Below are 12,166 nucleotides of genomic sequence, written 5' to 3'. Positions count from 1 at the left end.
AGCCTCTGCCTTTGGCTCTGGTCATGATCTCAGTCATGATCTCGGGGTCTTGGGATTAAGTCCCGCGCCGGGCTCTCTGTTCAGTGGGGAGGCTGCTTCCCTTTCTCTCTCTGCCTGCTGCTCTACCTACTTGTGATCTGTTAAATAAATAAATAAAATCTTTAAGAAAAAAGAAAGGCATGAAAGTTTTAAATTTTAATGAAACCCACTTTATCTATTTCTTCTTTGATTACTTGTGATTTTGCTGTCATAGATTATTGAGAAATGCATTAACAAATCCAAAGTAACAGAGTTTTCTAGTTTGGCTCTTAAAATTAAGTTCTTTGATTAATTTTGAATGCAAAGTGAAGTGAGGATCCAACTTTACATTTTTGCATATGTGGATATCCTGCTGTCCCAGTAACATCTGTTGTTAAGAATCTTCTTTTTCTTTATCCATTGAATGGTCTTGGCACCCTTGTTGAAAATCAACTGATTGCTGACTTGAGCTTATTTCTGGGATTTCAGTTCTACTCTTTTGATCTACATGTCTATCCTTGTGTTAGTACCACACTGTCTTATTATTGCTCTGTACTAAAGTTTGAACTCAGGAAGTGTGAGTTCTCCAACTTTGCTCTTTTTCTTCAAGACTATTTTGGCTGTTTGGGGGCCCCTGTGTTTCTACATGACCTTTGGGATCAGCTTGTCGATTTCTAAAAGGAAGACAGAATTTTGCAAAGGACTGCACTGAATCTGTAAATCAATTTGGGAGCTACTACCATCTTAACAATATTAAGATATCCAAAGGAATGTCTTTCCATTTATTCAGGTCTTTAGTTTCTTTCAACAATGTGTTGTAGTTTCCAAAGTATAATTTTTATGCTGTATTTCTTTTGTTAAATTTATTCCTAAACAATTTTATTCTTTTATGTGCCATTACAAATAGAACTATTATCTTAAGTTCTTTTTTGGATTGTTCTTTACAAGCGTATAGAAATACAACTGGTTTTTGTATACAGATCTTGTATCTTGCAATCTTGAAGTCATTTAGTCTAGAAACTCTAGTACAGTATTGAACAGAAATGGCAAGAGCTGACATCTTTGTCTTGCTCCTGTTCATTTTCCTTAAGGGGAAAACATCCAGTCTTTTACCATTAAGTATGATCTTAGTTGTGTGGTTTTTTCAAAGATGTCCTTTGATCATGTTGAGGGAGTTTCATTCTCTTCCTAGTTTGTTATTTGTTTAGGTCATGAATGGGTGCTAGATTCAATCATGGGGTGTCTGTTTTTATTCTACTGATATCATATATTACATCGGCTGATTTTCGTATGTTGAACCAACCTTGTATTTCTGGGATAAATCCCACTTAGTTCTTGTGTATGATTAAAAAAAAAAAAAAAAGTTGTATTTTTGAGGATGTCTTCTGCTGTTCTTCCTACCGGTAGCCCTAGGTTATAGAAAGGTAGACAGGCACACTAGGGTCTACAAATCCTGAACTCTTTCCAATATGTACCCAGGTACAGAACTGGGAAAACCCAGAAATTCCTAGTTCTACTCCATGAAACCAGAAAGCCTGCTCCCCATTCTTCTGACGCCCTAGAGCAGAGCAAAACATCCACCTTTGGATGTAACTTGATGGTCTAGACACCCTAAGTTAGTGCTTCCCAAAATCCTTTCAAAAATCCTTTCTAGAATTTGTAGACTTTTGTGTAATTATGGTTTTATAAAATACAGTAAGAATGTCATAGCAATGTCAAACTCATATAAGCTTCTAAATTATTTGATCACTTTCTAAACTCAATACCAGTGTATGAACCTCACTTTGCTTAGCACTGCCCTAGCTTAGGCTGTATCACTCTCTACGGCTGAGACTTCTTTGAGAGCCCTCAGGAGTCTCTCCACCTTTTACCTCTACCTGACATCCCATTCAGGGCTCCTAAGGCTAGGGACCCACTGAAAACTACACTTCCCAGCCTGTGTGGGCCTGTACCAGAGATCACCCAGTACCCCTAGGAGAACCAAGCTATGGATCTATAGCAGCTGTCTCTTAGATCCAGGTATCTGCTGAGGAAGAGCACAGCTGGTCAGAGATGCCACACTTACAAGTGGGCTCCATCTTAGGTTCTGCCTGCACAGGCCAACTTGGAACCCTACTCTGTGCCTTTCACTGACACACAGCCCTAAGGCAGGGTGGAGTGGAGGACCCACCCACAGGTTCAACTAGGATGGCCACCCTGCACCTGGAAGGCTAGCCTTAGGCTTCCAGACTCATCTAACACTCTTGGCAAAGAAGTACCAGTCAGGTTGCAAAGACCAAATTGCCAAACCATCAGGAGGTACAATGAAGGAGTAACAGCAGGAGACCAGGATCAAGATATGGTTTTACAGGCACTGCCTTCCTCTTCAACCCTCAAGATATATCACCTATGAGTTAGGTGTTCCTCAGAGAGCCGTTCTGCCTAGCGGGGAGAGGGGCTGAGACAGACTGTGTGTCTTGCTAAAGATCACCCCACCAGAGTGGGGAGTTAGGACTTAACCTCAGAGTGTATGGCTCTGAGTGCTGCTCCTAACTATGCATGACACTGTGACCCCAAAGGAAGACCTCTACTGATGGGTGATTTAAAGGATTACAAGAAATAGCCATATCCAGAAAGCTGCATTTTGGGGCACCTGTGTGGCTCATGACCTGAGCCGAAGGCAGACGCTTACCTGACTGAACTATCCAGGCACCCCCTCATATCACTTCTTCTTCTTCTTTTTTTTTTTTTCAAGATTTTATTTATTTATTTTACAGGGAGAGACATAACCAGAGAGTGAACACAGGCAGGGGGAGTGGGAGAGGAAGAAGCAGGCTTCCTGCCGAGCAGGGAGCCCGATGTAGGGCTCCATCTCAGGACCCTGGGATCATGACCTGAGGTAAAGGCAGACGCTTAATGACTGAGCCACCCAGGTGCCCCACACCACTTTTTATTATGACTTTTTGAGTACAGCCATCCTAGTCGTATCTCATTGTGGTTCCCAGTTTGCATTTCCCTAATGACTATTGACAGTAACAGTCTTTTATGTGTTTATCAGTCATTTGTATATTTTTGGAGAAATTTCTATTCAAATCCTTTGTTCATTTTCAAATTGGGTTATTAGTCCTTTTATTGTTGAACTGTAAGTTCTTTATACATTTTGGATCCTAAGTCTTTTAGCTGATTTTAGTTGTTTAGTTCTTTAGTTGTTTGTGATTTAGGTATTATATCTAAGAAACAGTTTCTTAATCCAGGGTCATATAGATCTACATCTGTTTTCTTAAAATAGTTTTAAAGTTTTAGCTCTTACATTTAGTTCTTTGACAGATTTTGAGTTAACTTTTTACATGAGATGGCAGATTAGACTTTCCTCACATTTTACCTTTCATGTCTTTGATTATTTAAGCATATTTATTTTATAGTCTTTATCTGGCAATTCTCTATGATCACATTTATAAAAAGGTCTAAACCCATTCATTATGTCTCCTGACATTTGTGTGTAATGCATGGTCTCTGCATGTTTTTTGTTACTTTGGATTTTGAGTGTCCCTTTTTGGCAGTGCTTCTCGGTGGGAATGCTGGACTTCTTTGGGTCAGGGAAATGTCGTCACTGGGACGGGGTGGGGGGAGGGCGGTTTGCGTCAGTTTTGCCAAGTGCCTCTGGGTGTTAATTAGGCCTAAATCTCCTTTTGTGTTCTTTTCTTTGCTTGGTTTCCAGATGACCTGGGTAGCATTAAACATCCCCAATCCACAGGAGGGCAGGTCTGTGGCTATACAGTCTGTTTTCCCAACCCGGAGGACTGACTGAGATATTTTAACTTTTTGGCCATGTTCTCATCCTGCCCTTCAGGTTTTTTCTATCCTCTCCCTCACTGGTGGTGTACTTTCTCAAGCAGTTTGACTTAATGGTAGTGTCTTAGTTCCAACCTCCTACATGGCTCAGGGCCAAGGCCCTGTCTTGAATCTGTGTGGCCATTAAAACTCAAGGTTACCATGTCAGTAACCCCCAGCCCAACACCCACAGTGTGGTCCTGCCCACTGCTCTGGCTGTCTTATCATCCTTAGATTTCGGCTCCTGGGGCCTTCCCTTACTTTCTCACAAACTGGTTACATGTTTTAGGCATATGTATTGCAGTTCATCCATCGTTTCAAAGTACTAAGCAGCAGGAAGGTTTTCAGATCATCCACACTGCTGGACAGAGGAACTGCTAGATAAAGAGATCCCATAGAACATCTGTATATGTAAATAGGCATGATCACAACAAAGAATACAGGTCCCGCGCCAAAGTCATAGACGCAGCTGATGACTTGAAGGGAGAGTCCTCCCATGCTCGTTTCCAGAGGCTGTTCTCCAAGGAGAACAAATCCTGATCAGACAAGCAATTTTGAGATCATGAGTCCAGTCCTAGGGACAGTGTCCTACAGCTTTAGCTCTAAGACATTACCTACTGCCAAGGTCAGGTCTTATTACAAATGCTCCCTTCATTAAGTACCTACCTGTTGTGTGGCTACTGTGAGTCTGTGACCAATGTCCCTGAATTTGGCTGATAGCAGCAAAGGGCTGCTGAGTCCCTATCACCTCAAGGTAGAGTGCAACCCCAAGAGGACATCACTTAAGTCCTTTGCCCCTCTGTAGGAAGCTAGCCCAGCCCACCTCTAACCCCCTCAGCCCCCACCTCACTGAGCTCTGTCTCGTGGTGGGTTCATGGTCATGGGGGTGGAGATATGCTCCCTAGGAATCAGAAAAGTACTGTGCCAACAAACACACCTGCTCTGGTCACCTCAAGAGGACTCCTGCAATTCTAAGAAATAGACATCTTAGATGGTTTGGTTGCTGTGTGCTAAGGGAGGTGCAGAGAATGGGCGAGTAGCATAGAGCCTGAAAAGGTGCAGAAGCTCATTTCATAAAAACCTCTATCACTTTTATCTGAAGCTCCCAAATGCCTGGTCAGTGTCTGAGCAGGCCATTACTTCCACGGTACAACAGTATCAGAGCCAATCTCCTGCTCCACTTTAGGCAAACTCTGGGCTCTATTCAAATGACAACCTTATCCTCAGCATAGTCTCTGCACCGACCAGCCCTGGTGTCATTGTCTTCATTGTCCTTTATGCCTGTTCTGTGCCCGCATGACTCCTTGCAACCATTTTCCCACTTAAAGAAGCTGCTCCTTTCTCTTTGGACACAGAGGCTCCTGGGTACAGAGGGACCAGAGTCTGCTCCTGCATGGGAAGGCAGGCTGGTTGGTGCAAAAGCAGACACCACACTACTGGCTGAAACTGTACCCTCCCTGGTCTCTTGAGGCCCCACACAGCCACCACCTACCTTTCCACGGCTGTTGGAGTCACACTGGTCAAGGAAGGAGCACCTGGCGTGGCTTTGGACCGCTCCGTGAATCGGGAGTCAAATGCTTTCATGGGTTCAATCTTGGACGGGGTTGTTAACATGGAGGGTGATGATGCAGCAGGAGTAGAGGTAGCATTCACACTGGGGGTCGGGGGGTAAAAAGGGGGAACATGTCAAGCACAATCCATCAAACATCTGGGAGTCCTAGATTTGTGTTACTTGGAGCCAACTAACAGGGGCATGAATATCAAAGTTACATAGAACCCAACTTCAAGATGTAATCTACTACTACTGACTATTTCTTCAATAGTTTCATGTGTTAAAATCTGGAAGTCTGTCTATCTGAGAAGGTCATGAACAAATGTACTCACATTTCCCCACTGCATGTTGACAGTTTCTGGGGGTAGCATGAGGCCTAGAAAGTGGCTCTTACAACCTTTTTTTCTCACCATACAGCCTTATCTCCACAACCTGAATATAGCACCTCCCACCCCAAACCAAATCCAAACTCACCAGCTTTTCCTGCTTCAACAAATGGTCTGAGGGAAGTCCCCACCAGCATCCTAAAGCCACTGTCTATACCTGCCCTTCAACCTCAGCCAAAGACTGTGGCCTGGGTGGCCCCTCTCATCTTACCTTGGCAATTATGCATTCTTCATACACTCCTCCAAGTGCACACCCCATAGCCCTTGTGTTCTCCACAGGAGGGGCCCAGGCTTGAGCCTACAGGTTTTCCCCCATGCCCAAGCAGGTCACACAAGCTGAGTCCCAAAGCCATTGGGCCTCCTATTGACCACATCCACCTGCCTGGACCCCGCACCAGACACCTGGCTGGTATCTGGGAGCCCCCCTCCTTGCCCAAGACCTGTAGGGCCAACTGTTAAAATGTCTTACAGATCTGGAGCTGTCCTTCCCCAGATATCCTTTCTGAGATGACTGGTGTGGCAATGCTCCTGACTGTGCAATGAAGGCCTAAGCCACTTCAAATGTGGAACTGCTGATAGGTGGGGCTGACTCTGAGGCAGGTGATCTGTCCCTGGCCAGGTCCCACCCTCAGGAACACATCTTGGGACTCCATCTTGTCCCAGGAGGTAAAGTCCTTATGGTCCTGTGCATCAGAGACTCACCTGAACAAGGTCTCCCTCCCAAGCAGGCCCTTATAAGAAAAAAAAAAATCAAGCATCTCTTTCTTTTTTTATTGAAGGAGCCATGAAGTGTCAGCGAAACTGTGTCCAAATCTGAACTTTCCCCAGAGACAGGAGCAAGCCTTGGCATGCCCACTCACCTGTCCTTACTGACAGTATCACCAGCCGGCCTGGCGCCAGTTGTAGCCACAGGCTCTGTGGAGGGCTTCGAGGCGCCAAAGGAGTTGGGGGTACTGGAATCCAGTGGCAGTAGCTGTGGATTGCTATGAGAGGAGAGCATGGTGCCCGCCAGGGAGCCTGAGAGTGGGATGCTGTTAAAGAATGCCGTGGAGAAGTCCCTGTTGTCAAGAACAAAAATCAGCCTGGGAAATCAGACACCACCACATCAAGTACTTTCTGTGTTTGAAGTAATTTTTTTGGGGTCCATAGATGAAGTATTTTTGTGGAAGAAAATGTGCAAAGTTACAGAAAAGTAAAAAGAAAACTAGACTTATGTCATACACTATGTGTAATTGAACCTAAGATGAACTGGTACTTTAGGTACCACTAAGAAAGAAAAAATTACTACCAAATATAATTGTTAGATGCCACTGATTATAAAATGTACCCTGATTTCAGAGATAGTAAAATGTGCAAACAAGTGTCTCAGAACTCAGGAAATGCAGCATACAGAGCAAAACTCCCTTTCGTTATGGGCTGTATGGATATACCATAATTTACCTAACCAGCCTCTACTGAGGAATGCCAGGGCTTTCTCCCAGCTTTTCCTGTAACAGACACTGCTGTAACAGGAGGCAAGATACTGCAGTGCTAAGGCTAAGGGCCCTGGGCCAATCCAGCCAGGTCTCACTCCTTTGCCATACACAAGCTCTGGGATCTTAGGCACGTCAACCACTCTGTGCTTCAGGTTCCTATCTGCAAAACAGAAAGTGACAGGCCCCTCCCCATGACGTCAGGACTGTGGTCAGTGTAGCACATACTTAGAACACATAGTAGCCGCTCAAAGATGCTCCCTATCATAATCATCCTTGCACTAGTTGTTTCACATATTACATAGGATAAATTCCTAGAAGTGGAATTGCAGCAGCAGATGGAATGTTCACTAATGAGTTCTGATTAATAGTTCTAAAGTGCCTTCCGTGGAGGTTTAAATTCCAGCTGCGCGTGGGAGTGCTTATTTCCCCAAACTCTCACCAAGAGTCTTACCAAATTTTTTGATACTTGACAATCTGGTAAAAAACAGTAACTTACTATAATTTTAATTTGCAATTATTTTGATGTGAGATTAAAATTTTTTCATATAGAAGCATCTGATTTCCTTTTTTGGTGAACTGTTTATATCCTTTATATATTGTTCTATCTGGTACTGGTCTTTATTATTGATTATAAGACCTATTTATAGAACTAAAATATTCCTTATATGAAGAATTAGTATTTTCCCTAGGATTTTTTTTTAAGATTTTATTTTTAAATAATCTCTACAACCATTGTGGAGCTTGGCTCACAATCCCTAGAATTAAGAGCTGCGTGGTCTTCTGACTTAGCCAGCCAGGTGTCCCCAAGATGCTGTGTTTTGACTTTTTATGGTGCAATTTTCCTTGCCCCCAAAATGTTATTTTTGTGTGATCTAAATTTTATGTCATTTTAAAAAATGACTTAAAAAAAAAAAATCTCTGAGATCCTAAAAATATTCTCTTAGGGAATCTTCTAAAATTTTAAACAACAAAAAAGCTAAATATTAAAAAAAAAATCTACGAGCTGTTCAGAAAGTATCTAATTTTAAGTTGTGAGGTAGGGATCCAACTTTGTTTCTAGAGGGTAGGTAGTCCTCTCATTTATTAGATTAGCTGATGCTTCATCACTGATGCAAAATGCTACCTTTAAAATTCCCGTAAATATTTGGGCTTACTTGTGGGTTTTCCATTGTATTTCACTGCTCTAGTCATGTGTTAGTATCTATTTAATTATAGTTCATAAGTCTTAATTTCTGGTGGAGCTAGTCTTCACCATATTTTTTCATTAATTTAGAATCAGCCTAATTCTGAAAACTGCTGTTAGTTATTTGTATGGGCTCATGTTCAGAGAGATCATCTTATGATGTTGAGTCATCCTACAGAATAAATGGTATGCATTTTCAGTTATTTCTTTGAATTTTCTTTTAGTTCTCTCAGTATTGAATTTTTTTCTTCACAAAGAGCTACATTTCTTGTTACATTCTAGGTACTGCATTTGTGAAAGTGATTTCTCCCTTTATATCTTCTAAAGGTATAGATCTTCTTGATCGGTTGCATCCAGTCATTTTTTGTCCTATTTTACGATCTATGACAGTTTTCCCAGTTGCCTCTTTTGTACATCATACCGTCTTTAAATAATGACACATTTTACCACCTTCTCTTCAATTTATTCTTTCTCCTGACGACAGTATGAGTTAGGCCCTCCAGAACAACGTTAAAGTATAGTCAACAAGAAAGGACACTTACTTGTTTAGTTTCTGAATTTACTTTAAAATAAGGTAGTTTTTAATCAAATTAAGGAAATATCCATCTATTCATACTTAACTAAATTTTAAATCAGAACATTAGTAAAAATGTCTCCTACGCATTCGTGGAGATGATCACATATTTCCTTTGATCTTTTGACACATAGAATCAAATTAAGTTTCCCAAAATTTGAACTGCCTTGCTTCCCTGAAATAAACCTTACTATGTCATAGTGTATTAGCAATGTAACACTGTAAGTTTCTGTTACTATTTTCTTTAGCATTTTTGAACTGACATTCAGAAATGAGACTGATCAGGAATTTATTATGTTCTATCTTTGTCATGTTTTTGATGTAAATATTATGTTCATTTCAAAAAAGTTTTAGAAGTTTTCCTTTTTCTATGCACTGGAGTATTTTTAAGAGTATTACAATGATCTGTCCCTCTAATCATTAGAATGATTAGAATGAAAACTTTATTAGAATTTCCCTGTGATACCTTCTTAGCCTGGTGGCTTTTGGTAGGTTAGCTCTGTGACAGTGTCCTTTATTTCTTCTATAATAATTTAATGGTATAGATTTTCTTGTTTTTATAATTTTATTTCCTCAAAATCATCTATTCTCAAATTTATTTGCATACAATTCAGTAAAGAAGTCTTTCAAACTTTTGATTCATTCTTTATCTGTGATTATTTCCATTTAAAATACTTTTCTGTCTTGATTAGCTAAGCTAATCGTTACCTATTCTGTTGCTACAAGTAACAAGGAATCAAAGAGGGCAACAAAGCCTTTAAGACCAAAAGAATCAAGTTCTGGTGTCAGAAATACACGCCCTGTAGCACAGATAGAAAGCCACCTACCACCTTTGTCTCCTCATCAAGTAAGGCCTGAAAGGATCCATAGAAGAAAAGTGCCACCATCACCACCACCTCCAGGACCCTCACTCCCACAAGCCCTTCAGTGTTCAAAGCACAGTCACATACCTGTCTGATTTTGTCCTAGTAAAAAGTAAGCATATGGCATTACCCACTAGTAGGTTAACAATAGAAAAAGGCTTGGTCAAAGGAAAACCACTCTCTGGGAGGAGTCAGGAGACCTGGTACTGGCTCTATCTGGTCAGGTCTCTGCCCTCCAGGGCCCTAGAACCTGCACACCCTTAACGTGAGGAAGTCATATCAGCATACCATATGACTGGTAGGTTTTTCAGACTTCAAGGAAGATCTAGAACAGCTCGCAGATGAACAACTGCAAAGTGCACAGGACTAGTATTTTTGTGATGTCCTGAGCAGACTGGTTGAATAGAAAACCAGAATGAATCACCTTAATAGTGGGGGTCTATTTCTTTCATGCAGGACCTTATTATCCTTTGAATCAATATACATTGTTTTGGGGAGAATGACCAATATAAAAGCAAGCCTGATGACAGATGTTGAGACAACAGCAAATGGTGACTGGGTCCACTTCCCCCTTCTTTGCCCCCTCCAGGGAAATGTGCCTTAGAGCCCTATTCTCTGTCCAGCAATTCCACTTCTGGGAAGTATCCTGAGGTGACAGTCACAGGTGTGCTCAAAGATTCATTTATAATCACAAAACACTGGACACAAACTGTAAGTCCATAGTTAAGGGGCTGGTCAAGTAAATCATGGTGCATTCACAGCCTCGGAACCTGGACAATCAGCAAGCCAATGCTTCAGAGGACTATTTATTAAAAAGGATGCAAGGTCAAGATACAGGAGCAAGTGGGGAAAAAAGACCAGAGATACAGATGCCAAAATATTAACAGTGATTATATCTCAGAAACTAGATTACGGGTAATGTTTATGTCCTTCTTTGGGTTTTTACTATTCAACAGAGTATATACAGAAGGCTATAAAAGGGAAAAATGAAACAGAAAAAAATCAGTCCGACTTCTCTCCCTGGTGTCTTCAATGCCCCACCAACAATGAGGCAGAGCTGCCCATCTGGACACACTTGCCCTTCGAAGGTGCCTTCGCCCTCTGACTTATCACAGGCTCCTCCCTGCCCACCTTCTGATGAGTCAAATGTGCCTAAGGGCTCTGGAGGAAGCATAGGGCTTTGAGGCTGGTGGGAAGCTGGGCTCAACTCCCCCATTTCCAGATTGGCCCAAGAGCCCGTGAAGACCCTGATTATGAAAGTGTTAACTGCTGAAAGGAGAGAGGAAGACCTCCCCAGATAAGGCCACAGAAAGCTCGGTGAGTGAACAAGTACCCGGTGTCCAGCTGTGCTATGCAGAGAGGTGTGATTCTTCTGCGACCATCTGCTGTCCGAGTCTCAACTTGTTTCTTCAAAAGATTCTGGCAAAGGAGAGTGACATATGAATAGAAAAGTTTCTGCTCAGTATCTCCACGTATCAAAAAACAAGGCTTCCAAGGAAATGAATTTTAACTTCTCTTTCTATGGCCTTTCTAGTTCAACTAAACTAAGCCGCTGAATCAAAAACCAAGCATTTTTGTCAGATATGTGTTCAACTTCCTGCACAGTAAATCAGCAAGGACAGAAAAGCTCCCAGTTGAACTGGTGCAGCACTTTGCTCTCCATCACCAGCACTGCAGGCCTGGCCAGGCTTCCTGGGCAGTGAGCAGGCCCCTCCAGCCCAGCAGCCATGGGGCTCACTGAAGGGATGAAGGAAACCTGCATCTGTAAGCCACTCTTGTCTCTAAGCTGTGATCTGCAGACCTTCTCTCATCAGAGTCATTTCTTCCACTGAAGGCTCATAAAATCAAAGGTTCCCAGTCACACATTGTGTCTCAACTACCTAGGGAGGTTTGTTACCCTGCACAAGCTCATGAAGATGGTTTAAGCTCCCCAAGGGATCCTGACATTTCCTGCTCTGTTCCTGACCCATGTTCACCCTCATTCCACAGTGAGACATGGGCTTCCAGAGAAAGAAGGGGAAACCATAGACATCTCCTCAGGACAGAACCTGAAACCTACCGTTCTCATGATTGAGAATTTCCTAGAAAGGCTAAAAGTGAGGTTTGGAAGTTCCCACAAGAGATGACCTCCTCTAGAGCTCCTTGGGACAAAGAAGCTTTTGACAAAGTGCCTTAGGCTCCATTACTACCTCATGTAGCTGATGGCAACAGGGCTAAGTAGCCCCAAGCTGGCTAACCCCTAGGTCCTGTTCTAGGCACAGCATATACTTGCCTCCTCACCACCTGCACCTGTGCTCTGTTCAAT

The 12,166-nt window shown here is 42.3% G+C and overlaps 1 protein-coding gene across 8 annotated transcripts in view; it reads right to left on the bottom strand.

The window, feature by feature from the left end:
• The window catches only part of LOC116878422 (protein HIRA), an 86,491-nt gene that overhangs the window by 33,648 nt on the left and 40,677 nt on the right, over window positions 1-12,166 (bottom strand). For all 8 annotated transcript variants that reach the window (XM_032875902.1, XM_032875904.1, XM_032875908.1 and 5 more), the window contains 3 exons: window positions 11,195-11,280; window positions 6,627-6,824; window positions 5,321-5,482 (listed from right to left, as the gene is read on the bottom strand). In XM_032875902.1, coding sequence (XP_032731793.1) covers window positions 5,321-5,482; window positions 6,627-6,824; window positions 11,195-11,280 — 446 coding nt within the window. The remainder of the gene's footprint in view (window positions 1-5,320; window positions 5,483-6,626; window positions 6,825-11,194; window positions 11,281-12,166) is intronic.

Source organism: Lontra canadensis, unplaced genomic scaffold (genome assembly GCF_010015895.1).
Source record: "Lontra canadensis isolate GAN:19392208 unplaced genomic scaffold, GSC_riverotter_1.0 scaffold57, whole genome shotgun sequence".
Lineage (NCBI taxonomy): Eukaryota > Metazoa > Chordata > Mammalia > Carnivora > Mustelidae > Lontra > Lontra canadensis.
Note: the sequence above shows the minus strand (reverse complement) of the source record. Positions and strands in the feature narration are given on the sequence as shown.